General features: G+C 46.8%; 4 protein-coding genes across 9 annotated transcripts in view; 2 read left to right on the forward strand and 2 right to left on the reverse strand.

Moving 5' to 3' along the window:
- LOC6729433 overlaps positions 1-14,279 on the forward strand; it is a 37,244-nt gene extending 22,965 nt beyond the window's left edge. For 2 of the 5 annotated variants that reach the window (XM_016177408.3, XM_016177403.3), the window contains exons 3-7: positions 6,504-10,614; positions 10,680-10,745; positions 10,875-11,609; positions 12,772-12,912; positions 13,422-14,279. In XM_016177408.3, coding sequence (XP_016036075.1) covers positions 6,504-10,614; positions 10,680-10,745; positions 10,875-11,609; positions 12,772-12,912; positions 13,422-13,672 — 5,304 coding nt within the window. In that variant the 3' untranslated portion in view covers positions 13,673-14,279. The remainder of the gene's footprint in view (positions 1-6,503; positions 10,615-10,679; positions 10,746-10,874; positions 11,610-12,771; positions 12,913-13,421) is intronic. The other 3 variants (XM_016177406.3, XM_016177407.3, XM_016177405.3) reach the window with 3 other exon arrangements.
- LOC6729434 (syntaxin-18) lies at positions 14,109-16,098 on the reverse strand. Its single transcript, XM_002104709.4, has 2 exons — positions 14,979-16,098; positions 14,109-14,670 (listed from the first exon to the last, which is right to left on the reverse strand). The coding sequence occupies exons 1-2, from the start codon at positions 15,975-15,977 to the stop codon at positions 14,482-14,484; spliced, it is 1,188 nt and encodes a 395-aa protein (XP_002104745.2). The 5' UTR covers positions 15,978-16,098; the 3' UTR covers positions 14,109-14,481.
- A 72-nt stretch (positions 16,099-16,170) lies between these two features.
- On the forward strand, positions 16,171-24,791 carry LOC6729436 (atlastin). 2 transcript variants are annotated; one of them, XM_016177410.3, is made up of 5 exons: positions 16,171-16,315; positions 22,256-22,564; positions 22,630-23,843; positions 23,906-23,972; positions 24,027-24,791. In XM_016177410.3, exons 2-5 carry the CDS (start codon positions 22,370-22,372, stop codon positions 24,174-24,176), a joined length of 1,626 nt encoding a protein of 541 aa, XP_016036077.1. In that variant the 5' UTR covers positions 16,171-16,315; positions 22,256-22,369; the 3' UTR covers positions 24,177-24,791. The 2 variants fall into 2 exon arrangements, with proteins under 2 accessions (XP_016036077.1, XP_016036076.1); XM_016177409.3 differs by lacking the exon at positions 16,171-16,315 and adding an exon at positions 21,056-21,236.
- Positions 17,609-20,640, reverse strand: LOC6729435 (putative tyrosine-protein kinase Wsck). The gene is made up of 3 exons (XM_002104710.4): positions 19,610-20,640; positions 19,191-19,547; positions 17,609-19,137 (listed from the first exon to the last, which is right to left on the reverse strand). Exons 1-3 carry the CDS (start codon positions 20,339-20,341, stop codon positions 17,851-17,853), a joined length of 2,376 nt encoding a protein of 791 aa, XP_002104746.1. The 5' UTR covers positions 20,342-20,640; the 3' UTR covers positions 17,609-17,850.
- Positions 24,792-24,923: the final 132 nt, after the last annotated feature.

Below are 24,923 nucleotides of genomic sequence, written 5' to 3' on the forward strand. Positions count from 1 at the left end.
AAGCGGCGCAGAAGCTGTGCATATACATATATGTACATATATTTCTCGATTTCCACTTTTCAAAATAGATCACTTGGGTGTCTCTCTGCTGTTTTTAGTTATTTCTTTATTTCGGGGTCTAGTCGCCTAATCGATATGCCGGTCATTCTTTGCGTCTGTTTCCAGTGTTTTCCTACGTACCGACCGATTGCTGACCATTACCAGCGCCTTCACCATCACCATCACCTACCGTTGCCCGCCGATGAGCCGGAATCGGAATCCCGTTGGTGGCCTGGTTTGTATCGGGTTTCCCAGCCGGCCTGGCAGTCAACCAGCTCCCCTCATCCACCACCCACTTTTGTGGCTTTTGTTGCTCCGCCTATTAGCACATGTGTATTGTATTGTATGTGCACTCATACTGAATGGCAGATTTATACGCAGAGTGTTCTATGTAACAGAAGAGCGCATTTTGCACTAGGCATCCTTTTTTTCTGCTTTTTTTTTTTTGCGGCTTGTTTTGCTGTTTAATTTTTCTGTGTACATTGTCCGCTGCAATTAAGCCAAATGGTGAAATGGCAACTCGAGTGCTGCTGGAGTTCTACAAGTGGGTTGATTTAAGTGCAAAGTGGCAGCGCGCCACTTCGCAGCGCAGTCCATCCTGCCACCCATGCCACATCCTCTTCAGAATCACTGGGTATTCCCCGGACCGGGCAAAATGCTAACCATTTACCGCCCAAAACGCCGCCCCCTGGTTACAACCCCACTCCAGCCACCCCCCACTTCCATGGTGGGCTGCTGTGTTGTGGGCTTGTCTAATTCTGTTGTTTCCGCCGCCATGGGGCGTATGATTTATTAAGTATCCGTCCTGGCTGACTTGTGGTCTCTTTCGCACACTTCACACGCAGAAAAAATCGCATTTTTTTGCAGCCTTCAAAGTGGGAAAAAACTCATTTTTTACCAGCGCATAGAAACTTAAAGCGTGCTATTTTGTTTTATTTTTACTTTTTCTTCATTTGTTTCACACATGAAAGTGCAACATATAAATAATTTAAATTGCTATGTCAAAAAGGGCAGCAAGAGTGAACAACCCCAATTGCGAATGGTTTGGGGGCGGCTTTCTTTAAGTAGCCCGATGTGTAATTGAAAAGTAAACAGAATTACTTGGGGTGGCTTACTCAATTTGTCGAGCCGTTAAACTGCCATGTGGCATATAGTACCACCATGCCACTCAGCTAACTTCATTCAAAGTTAACGATATATACCCAACTAAATGTTGCGAATTGGGGCTTAGATGGGAAAATAAATGGAACCCGAAACCTCGTTAGCCGGATCCCCAATGTTTGATTATTACAGACCATTTACTATCCGCCGGCTATCAATTACAGAATGATTGGTCCTCGATTGACAATCAACTTCCTGATTTTTAATGCACTTGCCCACATGCCATTATGGGTTATTTCCTTTATTTGATTTAAAGCTGGCCAACATGGCAATCACATATCTTTAAGTTTTATCTTTCGATATGAATATGACTCGTACATGTTTTCTTTTGAGTGCACATCTTTGATTACAATCGCTGGCTGTCTGCTTGTCAGCTGGCTGCGGCTTTTTATGGCTACATTAGAGTCGGAAGCTGTTTGGGATGAACCGCTCCGAAGTGGCGGCGGCATCACCATCACCCAGCATCATCACCCCACATCCTGCCCAGCGCCCCAAATCCTTTGCAGCCCAGCCCGGTCCTCCTGCTGCCGTCTCCTTCCATGTTCAACATGGGCTTACATCGCACACCCCGGACCGGGGCTCATCTCTTAATTAGTTAAACATTGAGTGTCTGGCTGGCTTCTTGGGAGGGAAATTCGCCTTGTTGACTCTTGGATTTGGATTTTAATTTGCAGCAATTTTCAGCGGCTGGTGGATGGATGGGTGCTGGGTGGTGGGTGGTGTTAGTGTTTCATTGCCCGCCCGGCAGCAGCGCAATGGAATTATCATCATCAAAAATGTAAATTTATGTTTGCATCGCAGCGATTTATTATCTCGCTCGCACTGAATTTACCCACCTCCAAGTGGACGACGACTATATTTATGAGTCCGACTTTCTTGCAACAGTTTACGCTTATTAAATTTCTCGTCTCTGTGCCCCGCGATGAGGTGGCCATCGGCCACTGGCCACTGGTGGTGGTGGCCATCCGCCGGCGGCGTCATCAATTCACCAGCAATCCAACCAGCCAGCAATCGAACAATCCCTGGCTGGTGCAACCATATTGGGTTGCCTGGCCGGCAAATTGGCGTTTCGATTATCGCAACTTTGTTACAATATCTGTTGAAATTGAATCTCTCTAAAATGCCGTCTTAATGGATCGCCAAGTATCAGTTGTTTGTTTGTTGTGCTTGCAAATATCATAACAATCATATTTTATCTACATATCAACAAATAAGCGTGGCTGAGTGAGTCAGATAAACTCGGTGTGTCGATTTGAAAATATATCAATATTCTTTACGCCGACAGGCGATAAAAAAAACAAAAATGAACTTTGCATTTTAAAGATGCGAAAACCAGTTGCGAATATTGAAAGGTAACATGCTAATGCGGAACCTTTTTTCCACATAATATTTGGCGTACAAAGTGATCGGTAATGGAATTTTCGAATAAGTGGCTTGCATTTATAGTTTTTCTAATTTAAAAACCCATTTTCCAAACGGCTCGTTGTTTCAACAAATTGTATTTTAAGTGAGCCACCACAAATGTCACGTTGCCCAAATTATATTTCGCAAATGAAAATTAATTGGGCAAATTGCAACAATTTATGTTGGCTTCCTTGCCTCGAGGAAGTAAACTGAACTAAACTGAACTGAAGTCCAGTGCATTTGGGCTTCGATCTTTGGAGTGCTGACCACTTTTGAGCGCTTGTTGCTTCAGTTTCCATTTCCACTTCTATTTCTCTTGGTATTTGGCTTTTTGGCATTTTTCTTGGCCGTAATCGGTTGCACATTGAGTGCAAATTAACTCGATTTCCATGGCGTGTTTGATGGTTTCTTTTGTCTAATTCCCTGGAACCAACGCCCTTTCTCCGGCTCATGCTGGTGAAACTAGGAAGAGAAAGGGCAAAGATACAAAAAAAAATAGTAAAAAAAAGGGTTAACAAAAAGGAAAAATGAATAAATTCAAGTGAGAGGGCAACGAATAAAGCGTACGACAATCCGACGTCAGAGGCCACGACAAATCGAAGCTCGAGGGCATCGGATTGCGATGGTTTCGAATCGGAATCGAAATCATTATTGCTCTCTGGCTGGGAACGACGTTTATCTTGAACTAATCTTTCAATTGTGTGGCTTTTCTGGGTTATTTGTCCACTTTGGATTACTGCAGTTTCGCCAAAGACAAATAAGAACTTTGCCAGTGCGCGATTGTGGCTAAGATGGTAGATGGCAAATGTTTGCATTTATGTCACCCTTTGATACTTATTCGAAACTAATAAATTACAAAGTCGTCACAAAAGCACTCAAAATCTTGTGTGTTGACTTGTGTTCGACTAAACAAAGCAATTTGAGCGGGCCGCCTTAAAAAAAAAAGAAGAAAAGTAAAAACGATTATGGAATACAATAATTAACTGTCAATCAATGCTGACAATGCATATAAAGAGGCCTTTTATACCTTACACATAAGACATATGTACTTATGTATGTATGTTACTGGCATGTGTCTTTTAAAAACATTTAACTTTTACAATTTCGACATACTTCGCCGTGTGCATTTGGCCACTATTTGCGCTCTATCCGCCAACCATCGGCCACATTATAAATCACTGAAAAAATATCTCATACGCCCCGATGCTACCTTTGATTGCTATTTATTGAGCCGAGAGCTCCACCCAGGAAATTTACATTTCGCACAACGTGTTGCTTTCCCATTCTGCTGAATTTGAACCACGCGGAGATGTCCGAACATTTAAATAACCATATTATATTTTTATTATTTGTGTCATGCCCACTTTATAGCGAATAAACAGTCAACTGCGAGAAAGAAAAAAAAACAAACGGTCAGCGACATATTGTACATTTTTTTCTTGGCCTGCGCACAAAATTTGTCAGCTTCTTTTTATTATTATTATTTTTTTTATTTTTTTTTTTTATTTATTTTTTTTTTTTTTTGTACATATATGTACTGAGCATCATGTGCGTGAAACGTTAACGCTAATTAAAATGTTTTACGGATATATTCATCGGAGTACTATTCAAATTCTTGGGCATTCATATTCGAGATCTCGATGACTTGCTTATTGGTGGCTTTTTTTTATTTTTCGAATAATATTTATTTTGCGACGACCATTTTGGATTTTTATTGATCTCTTTTGTGGCGTGATAAATTCGAAATTTATGTGCCTTATTGTAATGTTTGTGGACGCATCTGATTTGCCAGACTGTTCATCTGCGTCGATTTATTCGGCATGATTTATTTATTGCCTTCAAACGGTTAGCACTTCAAATTTTATTATTCCCCCGTTTTTTTTTTTTTATGAGATGCAAACACCGCAGGACGCATTTTGTCGCAGTGTAGCCAACGCATTTGCGTCGATTTTATGCATCGGTCCACTTGGTCACACATGCACATCTATCTATATATATGTACGAGTATATCCGCCCGATCCAGCCGGACGGCATTTACTCGGATTGTCATTTACACTTGACGGCGGTCCGTTGCGTCTGTCGTCAGTTTTGTGCTTTTTGCAGTTCGCTTTTTTTCTTTTTTTGACCAGATAGCCCAGACTGCTGCTCATTTCTGCTGGTTTTTGTCCCGCTCCTTTATTTTTTGTGGCAGATTTTGGGTTTGCCTTCCTTTTTTCTCACTTTTTTTTCATTTTTTTTTTTTTTTTTTTGACCAGTTCCAGTACTCCCCAACTCCAACTCCAACTCCAGCTCCAGCTCTCCGACTGGAACTTCTCCGGCACACACATCGGTTATGCATTGTTGGCGGCATCTGCATTCGAAATCGTTCAAATTTCCCGACCCCGGGACTCTTTTTCGCCGAGCTCTGCATAAATTGTGGCCGGTCTCTTGTACGGTTTTATGTCATTTTGGGAACTGTATTGGCATTACCATAACCTAAGCACATATCTCGAAACAAATCACGTTGTCAGTGGTTTTTTTTGCTTTTGCCTCTTTGGTTACCCAGTCGTTACCCAGCTAGCTAGCTCTTTGTCGCTCCTCGCAAGCGGTAACGTATGTTCGGAATTGTATCAGCATTCTTCGACGGCATCCCCTTTCCTCTACGCCCCCCTCCCCATTCACATTGAGTAACTGGATTTTTTGTTACCTAGCCCATTCACAAGATCTTGAACTTGTTAATTACGTTATTTTTTTTGTTGAGTTTGCCACTCCTGGTACGCTTTAATTCATTTTCGGCACAACGGCCAATACCATCGAATTGATTACAGTCGCGTGTGCGCACAGAGTGTTTCGTCACTATTTCGATTGTTAAGGCCGGCGTAAACAAATGCAAAATGTATGCACAAAGATTAGGAAATCCTAATTAAAGCGCTCTTTTTTTATGTATCGCATTTTGGGCACTACGATTTGTTGAATCTCCCCCGCCTGCAGTTAATGAAACCACTCGATTGGAAAACAAAAGCAAATTATTTGCTCCAAATCGCCGCAGAAAACGAAGGTGCTTTTTGTGGCGCTCGGAATTTTTGCCACTCGAATGCTCCACTCCACTCCAATCCGTGCCGTACCGATACCGATCCGCCTTCGCCACCTGTGTGCAGATTGGGGATTTCGAGCCACCAGCCCTGCCCATAAATCATTAATAAACATCGCTGTGGCTTGTGGACTGGACTGGCGTTCGAAGCGAAAGATTTTCGACTTCGCCTTTTCAACGTTCAATGTTCAATGTCAGTTAATTAATTCATAATTTGGTCGGTCAGTTTTGGTCGCAAAGTGAATGGATTGGAATCGAATCGAATGAAAAGGAAAGGTATGACGCCAGGAAGTGGGCTGGATTACAATTTTATTATCTAATCAGTCAGCGAGTAAGTCAATGTTTATGTTTAGGCAAATTTTAAGTAGTAGATTTGCATGCAACTCTCGCTGGGCAATCTACATGACAAAATGCTGTACAAGTAAGGAAAACTTAATGGCACATGCAGGGGCTATAAAAGGAATGGTTGCTAAAAATAGATAATAGTATTTCAAAAGCATAATTTTAATGGGTTATTAATGGCTTTAAATGCCTTGATCTCCATACAACTAAAATAGTTATACGATTTATTTTCTACTCCACATTGTGTTGGCTAGAGAAAGTTTTGGGTCCAAACTTAAAAATCAGTGTGTAGAGAGTAGACTTTCAATAATTTAGTAAATGCAATAAATTCACTATTGCATATATGTATAAGCCCACAGATTTTTCCATTCAGAAAACTAAGGGCCGCAAATCACATTCAGCAGCCAAAATGACAATTTAAATGCCAACAATGATTTATTCCACGAATCGAATATTTATTTTCGCACCCTCTCTTTTGCACTTCCAGATAAATCGCGACGATGGACTGCCGCAAGAAATCTGCCGGCAGTGCATGGCCCAGTTTTTGATGGTGGCCAAGTTCCGGCGGAAATGTGTACGGATGCAGCAGCGCCTGCAGGACTTTGCCCAGGAGATATCCGACCGCCAGACGGCCAGACAAGCGAAGCGTCAGCAAAAAGTCCAAAAGAAGACACACGATAGCTGGCTGCAGTTGGAGCCAACCAGCCACGAGGAGCAGCAGCCCATACGTAAGCGCCGCATGGTATCCGAATCGGACGGAGATTCGACAGCAGCAGCAGCAGCAGCAACAGCAACAACTCCAGCCAAACAGGTGCGAACGGAGTTCGAGAGTTTGCCACCGCCCAAACCAAGTCCTCAGCAGCACCGAGTGCGCAAGTATCGAACCCTCTCCATTGGCTGTGAAATGGAGCGTCCCGCCGCGTCCATCAATGCCAGCAGCATGCCCTGGAAGACGAAGGCTGCCCGCAAACAACTTTCGGAGAGTCGGGCGTCCAGTTGCTCGACGGCGGTCATGTCGCCCAATCGCCAACGCAGCAGCACCAGCAGCAGTGAACACATGAGCGACTTGTCCGTCGGTCCATGCTGTGGCTTCGAAAGCGACAGCAGTCCGTCCTCCACCTCCAACTCGGCGCGGAGATCGGTGATACTCGTTAAGCAGCAGTCGCCGGAGAAGACATCGCCCATGTATGATTTAATGCCGCGCAGGGGACGGCGGCCCAGGAAAGCGCCGATATACATGCCGGCCAAAAGACAGAGGCGATCGCTGGTTAGGAAGGAGCCGCTGAACCGAAAGGCGGCCGCGCAGCCAGTCAACGAAGAGAACAAAAAGTCTGATCAAAAGGATATATATCCGAAGGAACCAAGGATGGAAGGCCTTGCACCGTCCTGTGATGAGGCCATCGACAGCACTTCCGATGCGCCAAAGGAAGTAGCCTCTAATGTGGTCCAAAATAAGTGCGATGAAATCAGTTTAAATAATTTGATGTTGTGTAAAATGCAAAAGGACATCACATCAAATGGTTTGATAGACAGTCGCGACCAGTTAGCCATGGAAATGGAGCCGGCTAACGAAATGATAGCGTCCAATGGTGTAGTGAAGGAACTACCCCAAGCTGAAATGCACGTCCTCAACGCCCAAAATTATGAGGAAACATCATCCGAAAAGCAAACATTAGAAGCCACCAGCGTTATAAAAGAATCGATTCAATCAGAACCAACTGCTGTTAGAACGGAAATCGAGTCAATTGGGAATGACATCAGGGCTGGTTCTGATCTAGTGCAGTCCGAGGAACTGACCTCATCCACAGAAACCAGCGAGTCGCAAAGGAAAGCTGTTGAGCAGTTGAAAACTATGGGACAGCAGGAATCTTGTGCGTTACTACAAACCATGAAGGATGAGGCATCTGTCCAGCAAACGGAAACTGCGGACGAATCAGACTCTGCTGACCAGAGGGAGATCATAGTGAGCATACCGCTGGAGGTTCTGGATGAGAATCTGCAGCGTCGCCTTTGCGTGGATCCGGAGACTGAGGCGGCCAATCGCCAGTCCGCTGATCCCAAGGAGTTCCCCCTGCGCCCCGATGACGTGAACAACAACGAAAACGATGAAAATTTTTGCCAGAGTGCTACAGCAGATAGCTTCAATTCTGCTGTGGCACTCCGAACCAATAAAATTGAAGCAACACCGCCTGGGGGAACGGAATCAGATGACACGGACACGGAAGAGGTGCCGATAGTGCGATCTGGGCCAACGCCCATGGACTTCATGGCCGAGTTCGCCAAGCACTGTGCGAACGGAATTGAACAGCTCAAGGTCACTACACCGGCGCCATCACCGACTCCCTCGGATTTGGTGCCCCTCAACGATCTGGAGGCCAAGCAGAAGCTGGAGGTAGAGATGAACGACGTGGAGACCACACTCAATGGCATCCTCAATGAGATGCAGGACCAGCACATGTACACACCAAACTGTGCCCACATTGATGAGTTCCTCACTCCAGCCGATTATGCCACACTGACTGAGCAGGAGTCGCCCGTTTCGTCGCCACCAAATCCTTTCGAGCAGAGTTCTGTTGCCGAACCGAAGGACGAGAAGCCCAATGCCACTGAGGATCCCTTTGATAATAGCAACTTTACCAATGAACTGATTGGTTTCCAAAACGATATTCCCTGCTTCGAGAACATTGAGACACCGGAGCAGGGACAAAACTTGCATTTAGAACTGACCCAGTTCCTAAGGGATCTGCAGCCGGCACAATCCGATCCGCCGGCAGAGGAGCAGGTGGAAAAAGTCGAAATGCAGACACAGCCAAACACCGTCCAAATGGATGACCAATCAAACCTACCATTGCAAGCTGATACACAGCCTCAAAATGAGTCCGCAAATCATTCACCATTTGAATCTCCCATATCATCACCTCAAGTTCAGTCTCAGATCGAAATACAAATGGAACCTCAAATCGAGACTCAGATGCAACCTCAAATTGAGACTCAAATGCAACACGATGTGCTAAGCGTGCAATCTCCACAAAACCATCAGCCTCAAGTACAATCTCATGACCAATCTCAGATGCAACACCAAATCCCACCGCAAATTGAGCCTCAAATTCAAGTCCAAAACCAGGAGCAACATACTTTACAGCTCGTGCCGCAAGCACAGCAACAAGTGGTTCCACAAGTACAACTGCAGTCCCAGTTGGTGCCTCATGTCCAGTCGCAGGGCACGACGACGACAGTCACCTACGAGCAGATTTACCAGCAGCACATTGTCCAGCAGACGGTGCAGCAATCCTCCAACAAGATGCAGGTCATCTCGTTGCCCTCGGCTGGCACGGAAACAACACGACAGTGGCAGACGCAGCAGTCGCAGCAACAGCAGCAAGTCCAGTGGTCATCGGTGGGCGGACTTGAGGCCATCAAGAGTGCACCCGTCGAGAGTGTTGCACCCACGACCACAACGTACTACATCAGTGCGAGCGATCTTTATCCGCAGCAGACTGAAACATACACGATGCTTCAACCAGCATCCAATGAAAGCTACGTGATCGAGCAGGTGAATCACCAACAGCAACATCGCCAGCAACAGATTCAGATGTCGCAACAGCAACAGCAACAGCAACGCCAGCATCAGCAACAGCAAGCGCAGCAGGCGCAACAGCAACAGCAGCCGATTATGATACTGATCCAGCAGCCGGAGCAGCCAGTGGCCTCGGCCAGCAATCCGCAACAGGCACCGCTGCACATCTATAATGCTGCCACCAGCAACGATGTCCGTCAAATGCAGCACACGCAACGCCAACAGATACGGCAGCAGTATCACCACCAGCAGTATCAGCGGCTGCAACAGCCGCAACAAACTCGCGTCGTACAAAGCCATCCAGTATTGGGAATGCCGGGAGCCACTTCCATATCAACGAAAGTGACCCCCATTCCCGTCACAGCGGCCAGGGGTCGGGCGCTCACGCTGAAGTGCCGCTTCTGCCATAACGGGCCGCGATTCTCCAGCAGCCTGGAGTACAGCCGGCATATCATAGATCTGCATCCGGCGGTGGCGCCCTTCAATTGTCCGCACTGTCCGCAGGCCTTTGCCGGCAGAACGAAGCGATCGCAGCACATCCTCAGCCACCATGTGGTGCAGCAGTACCAGTGCGGTCAGTGCTCACAGGTGTTTCCCGCCCAGAAGGCACTGGACGTTCACATCCAGCGCATTCACATGACCCTGAAAACGGATCCATCGGGCACTGTGAAGGTGGAGGACGTTCAGCTGCAGATCACCAGCGAACGCAGGCCACGGGGTAGGCCGTATAAGCCAAGGCTACAGCTTCAACAGCATCAACTGCAGCCGCAGCAGAAGTTGCAAGTGCAGCAGCAGCAGCAGCAAAAGGCACTTCAGCAACTACCCCAAGCACAACACCACCAACAGCAACAGCAACAGCAACCTCAACTGCAACAAGAAGTGCTACAGCAGGTGCAGCAACTGCAAGTGCAACCGCAACAACAAGTGCCGCAGCAACACCAGCAACAGCAGCAACATGTGTTGCAAGTGCAGCAACCACAGCAACAACCGTTAATGCAGCCACAGTCGCCGCATCCATCAAGTTAGTATTATAGATTTAAACTTTCACCAAAACAATCTCTTATTAAACCATAAATTCCACAACAGCAGTGGAAATGCAAGCAAGCCCAACAACGCCACGAAAGATTCTTTGCTGTCCCGATTGCGAAGACTGTGAGTAAATTGGAATAATGGCATTATCACTAAGCTGCATTTAACTCATTACTAAAACAAAGATCACCCCAAGCATTTTGTACGATCTAAATTGGTTCCGATCTAAAACTTGTCTTCATCCCGTTACAGGCACTTCCGGTCACAGCCATGCCAACGAACAGTTCGAGGAGCTGCAGACACTGCAGCCTCCGCCAACGGTGTTGACTCCGCCATCGACCATAGTCTCGGTACCATCGCCACAGCCCATGGTGTACTCGCAGCACATAACAATGCCGTCGCCGGAACAATCCGAGCCAGATTCCACGACCACGTTGCGACAGTATCGCAAGCGAGGCGTGATCGTTGGGCCACAGGGTCCGCTGCATTTGGCCACACCGGTGGCCTCGCCATCGCCCTCGTCGTCACCCTCCTCATCGACGGTGGATCACATACCGCCGGCATCTCCGGCTCCGCCCGCATCACCAGCTCCGCCTCCGTCGCCCGCCGTCGCGTCCACGGTGCAGGTGAGCGAGCTGCGGACGAGCCACCATTGTCTGTACTGCGAGGAGCGATTCACCAACGAAATTTCCCTGAAGAAGCACCATCAGTTGGCGCACGGAGCGCTGACAACAATGCCATTTGTGTGCACAATCTGCAAGCGAGGGTATCGCATGCGTACGGCGCTGCATCGGCACATGGAGTCGCACGATGTGGAGGGACGGCCGTACGAGTGCAACATTTGTCGCGTCCGGTTCCCGCGACCATCGCAACTGACGCTGCACAAGATCACGGTGCACCTGCTCTCCAAGCCGCACACCTGCGACGAGTGTGGCAAACAGTTTGGCACGGAGAGCGCCCTCAAGACGCACATTAAGTTCCACGGAGGTAAGTTTCGAGCACCACCAAAAAGGGTTTAGTTCGTTGATTTTCTTCTTTTTTTTTTTTTTTGGTTGCCTAGCAGTTAACCTACCATGTACTAATCCCCATTCATTTAGTCTTAGTGCTGCTCTGTAGTAGCTTGAGTTATAAGCCTCTTACTAATCCTCCATCAATTGTTATCGTTGTATTGTTGCTGTCGCTGTTGTTGTTGTTGGCGGCAGTTCATACAAGCGTGGTAATATGTATGTGCTCCAAAGGTATGACAACCGTGAACGAATCGCTTTCGTCTCGAGAATACCAATATCGATTTATGGCATGGGCATATTCCTAATGCTTGGCATGAAAAACACACAGCTTATGTATTATGCTTTTAGCCTTAAGCCATCATAAACCGTTTATGAACTTGCGCATGCAGTTTTGTGAGTGGATACAAAAAACAAAAAATATAACAATATAACAATAATAGTAAACAAGCCAGTTGGTAGTTTGAATGGCCGGTCGAACGGCTTGCAAAAATTGTATAAACGCTAATTACCCGTTGATATGAACTCTGACAATTAAACGCTGATATCTGACGGCTCTAGCTCTGTAGTTTTAGCTCGGCTTGCCTAATTATTGACAATTAGCTGCCCTTTGTTATTAATCCGATGACCTGGACACTGGATCACTGATCACTGAACACACCGAACACTTATTTGTATTCAATTGGTAGATGTGGAGTGCGTTTCGTAACACGTGGGAATTTCTAAGAAAATGGTTGTTGAATATTCCATTGAATATACATTTATTAGCTGTACATATACCTATACCTATGTATATATAGATTGCTTAACTTCTGCTTTAACCCTTTCTACTTCAATGGAATTTCCTCTGGCTGAAACTCTGGGTTTCGCCGCGCACTTTCAACCCAAAATATTAAAAAAATCTCTAACAATCAATGTTACATGTTGGTTGTTTCTTGGCGGTACAGTGAAATCTTTGGTTTACCATTAAATAAAAATAAAATTCGCTTGACATGAGTGTATTTATCGCTATCTATGTTGGCTCCCTTCAAGATCACACTGTGTGAATCCTAATTGCTCAACACAACAACCGAACCGAATATGTAGATACCGATACGATACGATACAGATAAAGATACAAAGGCCAACGAAATTGTCTTTTCCAGAGCTCGGTTACCAGTGCGACGGGTGCGATCGGAGGTTCGAGTATCTGAAAGAATTGCGCAAACATCGACGCACCCACAGCGAGATGTTTTACAAATGCAAATTCTGTCCAAGCTCCTTTATGCGTTTCACGAATTTTCGGGGTAAAGTCTCGCCGTTCATAAATGGTGTTGCCAACATTGTTAACTCGAAATTTAAAAATACATTCATTACCAGAAGAGCTTTGTTTTCCTTCCTTATCGAATTTTGATATTTTTACCTTAGCAATCATCATGAATTTAAATCATCATCATTATCATTTAAAGGTGTCAATGCAGCTTAAGCTTAAGAACTATTGATAGTTTTCAAAAAGCCTCAACCAAGTTATTATTTCAAATTCTATAATTGACTACTACTAGCTGTCTGAATGTTGTAATGTCCAATGTTCTTATCTACTTATGTAATTTAGATGTGTCTACATAGTTGGCAGCACTATTCCAAATGTATTTAAGTAATAGGTTCTTTTCTAGTTTGTCGTGAGAAACGAGAGTAAGGATAGGTAAATTACAAATGCCGGCTTTTTGCATGGCCTACGTTAAGATGCAACTCGATTTGAAGTTTATGAAGCTAGTTAAACGTGTAATAACTAATTTATTTTTTAAATTTACATTAGCTCACATGAAAACCCATTTGCCGCTGGGCGTATTCCGCAACGAGGATGCCGCATCGAAGTCACCCAGCAACAACAATAGCCACGCCAGCAGTGACAAGCTGGAGAATCCAGCCACGCCCATCGAGGAGACACCTTTGACGCCGATGAGCAGCGGCGGACACGTGTACCACAGCCCAGATGAATACCCCAATTCGGTGGAGAGCTGTGCTGGCAACAGCGTGGCTCTGGAATCCTATGCCACAACGCCATAACCCAAGGGGCCGGATTATTATTTAGTGTACAACGCTATAGTTATAAGTAATCACAAGCAACCTAGCCTAATAATATCGGCGCCTTCCTATACTATTACCACACTCTGTGGGCAATAGCTTCCATTCATCCCATTGGAGAGCCAACCAATAAGTAACTCTTAACTCTAATTCTAAACAAAATGAAAAGAAAACAAAAGAACCAGCAGACTGCATTGAATGCAATCCCATATTGCACTAAAAACGTAAAAACACTTAGCGACTAAGCCAAGGATACACTCCCTCAGACACAAATCTTAAGGCTACAAAATATTAGAACTAAGCTAGTTAGAATCTAATCTAGACATTCATGCAATGAAAACAACTGAAAGAAATACGCAAAGGTTAACTCTAGGCCTTAGACATATATATATACTTATAGATACTTATTACTGATTTCCGTTCCCAGTTAGATATATATATATTTTTTTGAAGAGCGTTTAATGAAAATAATAGGAATAAGGACCTAGATATAAACAATGTACCAAGCAACACTAAAACACTTAGTTATTCACATTTTGGTGTAGAATTTAAATAAACTACTGAGACATGTGTGAGCAAGGCGCTCAAATCGATTTTAGTTCCATATTGTTGTACGAGGTTTCATTGAAATGAAACAAGGCAGTTGAATAGCCTAAACAAATATTTTCCTTTTATTTATAAATTATGTAATAAACAAAATATGCTTTTAGTGCGATCAAACGATAACAAAACATTTTTGCATTTACCATTCCTTAAATGGGGTGGGTTACACATAAATTTGGGGACTACACTTAATCGTAGTACCAGTCCAGGAAGAGCAGGGAGAACGACATGACCAGCAGGAAGAACAGCGACCACACGCGTAGTCCTGCATTTCGTTGAGTGGCCTGGCGGATTTGCTCGTTGGCGTCCTTGACGTTTTCCGTGGTGCCCACGACGGCACTAACTATCCTGTCGATATTGTGCTGTTGCATGGCGACCTACAAAAGGGAAATTTAAGAGGATTAAAGGCGATTAGGACGTGGATCTAGCTGGATCTGGCTGATAATTAATTGCATGCTAATAAGAGCCCGGCTTATACATCGTAATCGCGAAGGATGTGGAATTTAGCGAAGCCAATTAATATTTTTAATTGAAGGATTAAGTCGATGAACATATGGGCAGCCACTAAGTCTTCTTGGCAATATGGAGCAATATGTTCTCATCAAAAATAAACTAAAGGAATCGTTGGCTGCATGGAAAAGAACAACAAGGATTCTTTAGGACTTGTGTTATCATGTCATCTTACCTTTTCGGTGAAAATGTCCTGCAGTTGGGCAATGTCTACCACGTTCTTTTCGATCTGCTCCACCTCCTCGGAAACGCCCTGCAGAAAGTTGTAGATGTGTACGTTCTCCGCCTCGAAGAGCTGCACATCCTCGGCGCTTAGGGGATCGTCATCGTCGGCCTCCTGCTGCTGCTGGAGCTCCTCATCCAGAGCCATCTTGGAGGATGAGTTGTTCAGATCCGATCTGTTGGCTTTGCTTCGTTTGCGCGTACGCGGTTTGTGTTGATTAGCCTGATTGGCTTCCTTGCCCTCCTCGCCATCGTGATCGTCCACCTCATCGCCTTCCTCGTCCTCATCCCAGTCGCCCCAGCCGTCGTTATTCCAGTCGTTGTCGGCGGACTCATCGTGGTTGCCATTTGCTTTTGGAGATGACTTCGTGGCTTCGCTGTCACCGTTGCTGACCTGGCGCCTGCCCAGCTTGCCACTGTTGCTGCCCGCCGGACGCACTGGTATCTTCTTCTTGTCCGCCGCCAGCTTGAGCAGCCTATAGGTTTCCAGTTCGTGCTGCACACGGTACTTCTTTTGGTCCAGATAGATCTGTTCCACGCTGTGCAAATAGCTGACCAGCAGGTCCAGCACAGCGTCGATGTGCTGACGCTCCTGCGGCTTCCGCTTGGCGCTCTTCCAATCGCTGCGCATCTTGGCCAGGTGCTGCGTGTAGAAGGTGACGAACTTCTCCGACTCGCGATCAATCAGGTCCCGCTGCGCGTCGGTCATGTGCGCGGCGGACTTGAGGTGCTGGCCAATGCGCATGTAGGCGGTGCGGTTCTCGATCAGCACATTCCGCAGCGAAGTGATCTTGTTGCACACCTCCTTGGCCTGCTTGGCGAAGTCATCCTTTGGGCCAGTTGGTCCAGTTTTTGTCGGCGCTGTGGCGGGCTTGGCCTTGCCGGCCAGCTCGGCCTTGCGCTGCAGGCGCACCGTCATAACGCTGGCCTTGAAGCTCTGGGTAATGTCCATAGCTATTTGCTATAACTAAAATTGAAATAATTAACTTTTAAATCCACATCATCGGTCCAACGCAGTGTGGCCGTTCGTTTCACCGTTCGCAGTGTTACCTTATGACGACCGTTAATATATACCAGCTAGCTAATACCAAAAATAGCTAAATGTTATCGATAGGCAGTTCAGTGTTGGCTAATGAATTTTCACCACCACATTGATGGGGGATTTTGAGCCCAGCCGCGTACGGTCACACCATTGGCAGAGCACAAACAAAATACGTACTTTTTGCTTGTAAAGTGTCGAAAAATCGCAGCGCAGTGGAGTCCAGTGTCCGATATAAATGGTTAAGTAAAGTGAGTAACAAAGGCCGACACAGAAGCCGCATTATTTGCGCAGTTAGCCGACCATTTGGTAGTGTGCGTGAGTGGCTCCGTCGCAGTGCGTTGGTGTGCGTGTGTGAGCAACCAGTTTCCTTGGATTCCTCATAATCTCCATGTGTGTATATGTAACAAAAACAATAACAATTTAACCAGGCGAATGCAAAACACTCGCAAAGTTGGCCAATTCCGGATGAGCCTCATCATCATCATCTTCCACATATTCATAAGCATGGTCGGCAGCCGAAGCCCCTGAATTCCGATAGCTGCCATTTCAGCTCGATTTATTAATAATAATTGCCCATTTGCGCGGAATGTATACACATTTCAGTGACTTCAATTGTTCGTCGTCATTTCACCTTGAATTGCGGGCAAGGTAAGCGTCCAAAAGTCGCTATGGATATCGTTGCGCTTCATTTACCGTATTTACCATATACTCTATAAGAAAGTCGCTCTAAATTCCGGGTGAGCCATGTACTTTTGGTTTTTCTGGTGGATCCAATAGTTACACGTCGACAAGAGAAACGATGGCTTATCTTCTTTGGTAAGGATCCCGAGATAAGCTTGTACACAGTGAGAAATTTCAAGTACTGATAATGAATTTTTAACATTTCATTTAAAAAGAGCATATCGTTTAAATCCATTATAAAACTAATAGAATATACATATAGTGCCCTACTATTTCGTATGACTAATAATGCATGTAACCGCATCTAGGCTGCTGCCAACAAATTCCCTAATTAATTCTTAAACAACATAACAAACAATAGATGCAATGCAAGACCTTTAAACTGATTAATCGTCAATTTTGATCCACTCACACTCGAGCAACGCCGCCGTTTATTTTCTATTATTAATTGCTGCTCGCCAGCGATCAAAGTTTCGCATTTGCGGCTCTCTCCTTTGGTTTTTTTTTTTGCTTTTAGTTTTCGCTTTTGTCTGGTTTGTGCAACATCAGCGATCGGCGGGGGAATCACAGTCGCTGGTCTGTGGGTAGATCCATTCGCCATGGATCCCTCAATTTATTACACAATTTTGGGGGCCAGACTGTCAGTAGTTTTTTATCTATCGCGCGTTCGATTGAACTTTGTTTCGCGTGGGGGAAAGTCGGTTCATTTCTTTCGGGTTGTAGATAAGCAATTAACTACCTTATAGATCTGATAAGCTCTGGCATAGAACACTGTTTTATTTGTATATATTTAAGGTAGGGAGCTTGTGCGTATCAACAATAAACAATAGATGTTGTTTAAATAGAATCAAAACATGAAATTGTGTTTCATAAATGCTCACTTCTAATATTATATGGTGGATAATAACAATTTATGAGCTTTATTAAATCAATGTGTAAATTCTAAAACAAATTATTTTCTCTCCAGAACACTGAAAGTGAACTCATCTAAAATCGAAATGAAGTGATGTTTTCACTTAACAGCAGTGACTCAGAACCGAAATCTACTCTTTGCGAATGTGGTCTCTCGGTGACTAAAGCTAATTATTCTATTCGGCTGCACTCAGCCCATCGTCGCAACGGCTTCCAGTTGCGGCAGGTACGGAGGCAGGGTGTCTAGTCCGCCGGCCACTCGATCAAAGCTGAGGGCATGACGCGGTGAGGTCATCAGCTGACGTACTCCGAAGGCCACGTCCTCACAGCTGCTCCGCTCGCTCGGCTCCAGCTGCCAGCAGTTGAGCAGCAGCTGGTAGAGATCCCCGTAGACGTAGGCTGGCTGCGCCGGACGCACTGCAGCCCGAATGGCCTCTAGAAGCTGTTGGTTACTTGCCACTGCATTGGCATAGGGAGTACCGCCAAGGGCACAGCATTCCCACGCCACGCAGGCCAGCGACCAGACATCGGAACGGGTGGAATGGTGATGCTGATGGCGCAGCACCTCCGGAGCCAGCCACCGGCTGTGGTCTGGCTGCTGGCGAGCGATGTTCATGTACGGCAGCGGTCCAAAGACGCTCAGTTTCAGCTTGAACTCGCTGGTCACGAAGACGCTGTGCGAGCAGAGCTGTCGATGCACCACCTGGCAGCTGGATAGATAATTCATGGCACTGGCCAGCTCGTAGATCCACTGTAGCACTAGCTGCTCGGAGAGGGAAGTCAAGCGTGGCGACGGTGCCATCAGGCGACTCTCCACCAGTTTTCTCTTTAGACTCATGCGCTGCTGCTCGAAGATTAGGTAGAACCAATCGGGACTGGCTGATACGCCATAGAAATCCAGCAAATGCTCCTGCCGCTTCAATTGAGACAACTGACGTAGCTCTCTCAGCAACTGTGCCTGTGCAGTACCATTCAGGTCATCCAAGCAGAGCACGTGCAGGGTGCAATCTCTGGAAAAATCGTTTGTGGAAACCTTTCCGGTTATAATCTCGCCAAAGCGTCCGTCTCCGATCACATCGTTCACATTTAGGCGTAGTGCATTCCTTGGTATCCGTTCGAATCCCTCCACCAACTGTTGCAACTGCTGCTTGAAGTTTTCCGGCGAGTGTGGCAGTGGATCGTCCTCCACAATGTATCCGTTGTTTTCCCGCTCGATTATGGGCGTTTGCAGCGTCATCTCGTGCGTATTGCCGCCAGTCAATCGTCGCCCGCGACAGGTCTTGTAGCGCAGATAGAAGTAGGCAATCAGACTGAGCAGGAGGCAGGTGCCGAAGATCACACAGGTGACGGCCAGGGCCACCACCGAGGATTGACCCTTCTCAAAGGTGGCGTAACTAAAGTCGTCTAGGGATGTCACATGCTGGTCGTGAGTTCCACGACTGTACATCGTTTTGGTAACGCCCTCCAGTGTGCTCACCTAGAATATATATAGTTACAGAGATATTCATTCGAATTTTATGCAGTGCTCACCAATCCGAGACTGATGTGGACATGTGCATCTGGTTGATCCAACGGCTTATTGGCAAATCGTCCGTATCGCTTGCCATCGCCCACCACAAAGCGCCGGGTGCGATTGTCCTCCGGTCGATCGTAGTCCAATTCGGCGGCTATGTAGTAGGGCACTCCATCTTGTTGAGCCTGCTGCCAGCTGCCCAGGAGCTGGGCATCGAATGGCTGACTTAGGGCATTGTCCACGTATTCCACGATTACGAGCAGTTTGCTCAGCGGTCCATTGTCATTCCGAATGGGCGACAGCTCAATAGTGACAGTGCGGTCAGTCCGGCTGATGATTTTCGGCTGTGCTGGCACGGGACTTGGAAGGCCCACCTGAAATTTGGAATAGTAATATTATTGGTTAGGATTCTCGTTGGTATTCGAGCAGTACCAACCTCTGTGGTGGCTTCTATTGAGGCCTGCCCGCATTCAGATTGACCTGCTGGGGCATCCTTGCACATGGCTCTCACGGATACGTTGTACAGCGTGGCGGGATGCAAGTCCGTGAGTTCAAACTGCGTTTCCGTGCTCTGCACCATAAACTCAGGCTGCGGGAAGGCGGGCAGTGAGGAGTAGGTCTTCAGGACCTGAGCTTTGATCAGAAAGTTGTCCAGTAGCTGGTTGGGAAGCACTGCCTCCGCGCCGCCGGCCAGGAGCAGTTTCCTCGCCTCGTACGCATCCCAGCTGAGGGTCAGGCTGTTCTCCGTTTTGTTCGAGATCCTAAGATGATGCGGTCCCGGTTGTTTGGTCAGTATGGTGGAGTAGTACGAGTGCACACCGACTCCGCCACAATACTGCGCCTTGTTGGCCAGGCAGCGGGTGTTGCAGAGCTGTTCATCCTGTTGCTCCTGCGGCTCCAGGACATTTGCACAGAAGCACTTCTCGGAGGCCAGCACGGCATAGTGGTGGCCCTGATGCTCGCAGATCTCTATGCAGGTCTGCGGTGTCTTGGCGTACACCGATTCATGGAGAAGATCCGTTCGTGCCGTGTAGCAACCGACATAGTAGTAGGCAGGTGCTTCCTGGGGGACAGCTGCTCCTCGCGGAAGGCCCAAGCACATGGCCACGAGGCAGCTGGAAAGCCAAATCGGAATTGGGCGGTGTCCGCTGTGTGAACCGCATTCCATGGCTTGCAAATCTCGAATGAGCAGCTCAGCTCCTGCACGCCGGATGGCTGATATCCGCCTGGGCTTTTTGTTGCTTCTTTGGGGGGCTAGGACTGCCAATTAAACACTTTTCACGGGCAGCCAATTTAGGCAAATTAAAAACTTTTATTCTTTTTCCCCGCTCAACATTTTCCAAGCGCTTCTGCTGCTTCTTCTTCTTCCACTGCCGTTGTTGCTCTCGGCAACCGTGTTTCCATTTCCAGTTGACTAATCGCTCTGTCGACGTCGACGCAGGCCGTACAACTGTTGCTGTTACTCTCCAACACCTTTGTTTACATCGCCCGCTGGTTGCTAAAGCTGCAAGTGTAAGTGGGACAACTGGTGTTATGCGAAGATCGTCCGTATCTGGCGGCACCGCTCACACACCTGCTGGACAAGCCTGGCTCCAAACGGCATTGCCAGATGTGATTGTTATTTTGAATTTTAAATTCCCATTCAGCGCGCCAAAGTCTCGGACAAGTGTTGGTCTTAATTAAGTGGCAATGTGTTAATTGGACAGACGCGATTTTGCTAACGTTGCAGCTGCCGCCGTACCAATTGCATTACCCACCTCCCTTTCACCACGGTGTCTATTCCTATTTTGCCATGTGGCGAGGGCAAATGAGAGTTGATCGAAAAAGAGAGAGTACCGCTTCGCTCTCTCTTTTCACGATTCCATTAAGGTAGCCGATTCATTGGTGACTTGCGTGTTGTTGCTGCAGTTTGATTTGGTTGACGGTCGCGCTGGTCGTGTATTTATATTCATATTCCCATTCCGCATCCGAATCGGACCCATTTAGGCGCAAGCATAACTTTTATGTGGCCTGTATAATCGCGAGTGTGGCATAATTCCCCACCGATCTCTTGTCTTAATGTGGTATGTTCTCCATTTGTTTTGGCTGCGCTTCCAATTAGAATTCAAGTGGTCAAACTGCGTAGCGCGACAAAAGTTGTCGACGTCATCACAGCGCAGCTAACGAAATTAATTTTAATGTGCTCCCTACGGCTTACATACGAACACTCAACTGTGCTGAATTCGTTTAACCCGATTTGGAAACCCTATGAGTACATATTCCCCATTTGGTGTGGTAAAACCCAAAAGGAACAGATGAACAAGTGATCGTGTTGCAAAAAAACAAAACATCAATAAAGAACTTTTATAAGGTCAATAAAATCACTGAAAGACCGGTTTCCGATGAATTTCTTTCCAAGTTATTTTGAGTACCTGAAAAGATGGAATTTGTTCCATGTGGGCTGTGAACTACTTTATTACACCGTAAAATCTGTATGAATGTTGAAAGTTTAGTCATTAGTTCAACAAACCGGTTTTCTTATCATTCAGTAGCCTTAATTTCTAAAGTGACTATCAAAAACATATGCTTTTAAATTATATACTTGTGTCTTCAGCCGGATCTGTTTAGTTTGTTCTTAAAAACAGTTGATTTTATAGTTTGGAACCCAGATTGCCATAACCAGTTCGCTAACTGAATGATAAGATTGTATCTAAATATTGATTACTGATTGATTACACATCTACCAAAGTACCTTTCCTCGGATGGATAGGTATGTACATACATACATATATCCCACGCACCTGAACAATCCGCTTACATAGTGCCCCACTGCCCCTTCGGTTGACGCTGGCATCTTCTGCGATCGCGGAGCAGCGCATGTTTGGGTTTATTTTTGGCCACCTCTCATAATTGCAGGCCTTTCTGTCCGTCGCTCGTGTCTCGTGGCTGTGCCAAATTTAAATGAACTCGCGGCGCAAAGGCTTGCGCAATTAAATGTTGGCCTAGACTCGCAAATTTTCCCTTTGCCGGAAATGGAAAAATCGCTGAAAAGCCGAGCAGACATTTTCTCCATACTTATCTAGCTGTCTGTTTATGTTTGCAGTTGACAGGTCGAAATCCAAAAGATTAATAAGAAAGAATTTCCCAACGGAGGCAAGAACAGCCGGAAACACAGAGACATCAAACGGGATAGCAGGCAAGGATTCCAAACACCATAATGGGCGGATCGGCAGTGCAGGTGATCAACGCCTCGGAGGAGCACACATTTGTGCTCAACGAGGATGCGTTGAGTGAGGTCCTCATGCGGGATGAGGTCAAGGATCGGTTCGTCTGCGTTGTCTCCGTGGCAGGAGCCTTCCGAAAGGGCAAGAGCTTCCTGCTGGACTTCTTTCTGCGCTATATGTATTCAAAGGTGAGTCTTGAAATTGCTGCCTCTGCAAGCATCTTCCTTTTACCAAACTCTTTTCAACATTCTAGTATGTGCATCACGATGCGACAGACTGGCTGGGAGGCGAATCAGATCCGCTGGAGGGTTTCTCCTGGCGCGGCGGCTCTGAGCGCGACACCACCGGCATTCTCATGTGGTCCGACATATTCCTGCACGACTATCCCAACGGCGACAAGATAGCCATCATTCTGCTGGACACACAGGGCGCCTTCGACAGCCAGAGCACGGTGCGCGATTGTGCCACCGTTTTTGCGTTGAGCACAATGCTGTCCTCGGTGCAGATATACAACCTGTCACAGAACATCCAGGAGGATGACCTGCAGCACCTGCAGCTCTTCACCGAGTATGGCCGCCTCGCGCTGGCCGACACCGGCAAAAAGCCGTTCCAGCGGCTGCAGTTCCTCGTCCGGGATTGGAGCTTTCCCTACGAGGCGGAATACGGTGCACTGGGCGGGGATAAGATTCTGAAACGACGTCTGGAGGTGTCCGACAAACAGCACCCAGAACTTCAGTCCCTGCGTCGCCATATTTCGTCCTGTTTCACGGAGGTGGCTTGCTTCCTGATGCCCCATCCAGGCCTCAATGTGGCCACCAATCCAAAATTCGACGGTCGGCTGCAGGACATCACGCCCGAGTTCAAGAGCAGCCTGCGCTCCCTGGTGCCCATGCTGCTGGCACCGGACAACCTGGTCTACAAGGAGATCAGCGGACAGCGGGTGCGGGCCCGCGATCTCATCCAGTACTTCCAATCGTACATGAACATCTACAAGGGCAACGAGCTGCCCGAGCCGAAGAGCATGCTGGTGGCCACCGCCGAGGCCAACCATTTGACTGCCGTGGCCGCCGCCAAGGAGCTGTACGGACAGCTCATGGAGGAGGTGTGCGGTGGAACGCGTCCGTACTTAAGCACCGCCCATCTGCAGACGGAGCACCTGCGGGTGAAGGACAAGGCACTGTTTCAGTTTGCCGCCAAGCGCAAGATGGGCGGCGAGGAGTTCACCGAGAAATTCCGCAAGCAACTGGAAGATGATCTTGAGGAGGTCTTCACCAACTACCAAGCGCACAACGAGAGCAAGAACATCTTTAAGGCGGCACGGACACCGGCGGTGTACTTCGCCTGCGCCGTCATCATGTACATCCTCAGCGGCATCTTTGGATTGGTGGGTCTTTACACGTTCGCCAACTTCTGCAACTTGATCATGGGTGTGGCGCTTCTAACGCTGGCTCTGTGGGCTTACATTAGGTAGGTTGATGCAGCTTGAGCTTTTGATGATAATCTTGCCAACGATCACTTTTCCATTCCAGATATAGCGGAGAGCTCAGCGATTTTGGCGGCAAGTTGGATGACTTTGCAACGCTGATGTGGGAGAAAGTAAGTAGCTGGGAATCTAGCTAGTTCGTGTACTAACCTACCCTATGCTTGCAGTTCATGAGACCCATCTATCACGGCTGCATGGAGAAGGGCATCCACCATGTGGCCACCCATGCGACCGAAATGGCTGTCGGCGGAGGCGCAGCCTCCTACCGCACCCAGACCTCGGTGAATGCGTCCAATGGCAAGGTGAAGCGGTCATGAGAATACGCCCAAGGAGCGCAGCACAAGACGCAGCAGCCGGTGCCGTCGCAGCCGCCGTCGGCAAGAACCAATAACAACAACAATAATAATAACAACAACAACAATGTGGCATACAAATCAAACAGGAGCAACAACATTAACGAGGCCGACGGTTTCATCCACAACATCTGGCGCAAGTTCGGCGGCAGCAACGAAGAGAAGGCCCAAGTCAGCACCCAAAGTCCAGCGGCCCCGTCCTCCTCCTCCCAGGCGCCAAATAGTCGCAAGAAGCGCAAAGCGAAGCGCAATTAGGTGTCCATGGACCAAGTAGAATGGTTCGATTTTCGAAAGGACGACTCCCCCTCTAATTTGTATAAATCTAAACCCTTCTATAGTGCGTGAGAACCAGAAACACAAACGTCTAGCTATTAATTGCCCTTAAAGGAAGTTGTTTTTATATTGCATTAATTGAAGTGTAGATGGTCTATATTACGTATATTTAAGAGTAAGTGCATCATTAGTAAGTGGCTCGTGTCTGTTGAAAAGTGAAATTTTAAATTGTTTTTTTACAAACGATATGCGTCTGAAACGGATAAATGAAATTTAACGCTGTAATATAAAGAAATCGCTAACGAATTTAATTTGTTTAATTTCCATCCAAGGCGTACTCCCTTCCCCACTACCCGCCTCCTTTTCCATCTTATCTCATCTTTGGTATAGAATTCCATAAGCAATCTATGTATAAACAGAGTGCACATTGTTGTTGGC

This window comes from Drosophila simulans, chromosome 3R, assembly GCF_016746395.2.
Source record: "Drosophila simulans strain w501 chromosome 3R, Prin_Dsim_3.1, whole genome shotgun sequence".
Taxonomy (NCBI): domain Eukaryota; kingdom Metazoa; phylum Arthropoda; class Insecta; order Diptera; family Drosophilidae; genus Drosophila; species Drosophila simulans.

Coding starts and splice junctions, on each gene's coding strand:
- LOC6729434 (XM_002104709.4), bottom strand. CDS start 15,977: ATGGACATTACCCAGAGCTTCAAGGCCAGCGTTATGACGGTGCGCCTG. Junction 14,671..14,978: donor AGGACATTTTCACCGAAAAG/GTAAGATGACAT, acceptor TCCCTTTTGTAG/GTCGCCATGCAACAGCACAA.
- LOC6729435 (XM_002104710.4), bottom strand. CDS start 20,341: ATGGAATGCGGTTCACACAGCGGACACCGCCCAATTCCGATTTGGCTT. Junction 19,548..19,609: donor CAATAGAAGCCACCACAGAG/GTTGGTACTGCT, acceptor TCCAAATTTCAG/GTGGGCCTTCCAAGTCCCGT. Junction 19,138..19,190: donor TCCACATCAGTCTCGGATTG/GTGAGCACTGCA, acceptor TATATATTCTAG/GTGAGCACACTGGAGGGCGT.
- LOC6729436 (XM_016177410.3), top strand. CDS start 22,370: ATGGGCGGATCGGCAGTGCAGGTGATCAACGCCTCGGAGGAGCACACA. Junction 22,565..22,629: donor TGCGCTATATGTATTCAAAG/GTGAGTCTTGAA, acceptor TCAACATTCTAG/TATGTGCATCACGATGCGAC. Junction 23,844..23,905: donor GCTCTGTGGGCTTACATTAG/GTAGGTTGATGC, acceptor TTTCCATTCCAG/ATATAGCGGAGAGCTCAGCG.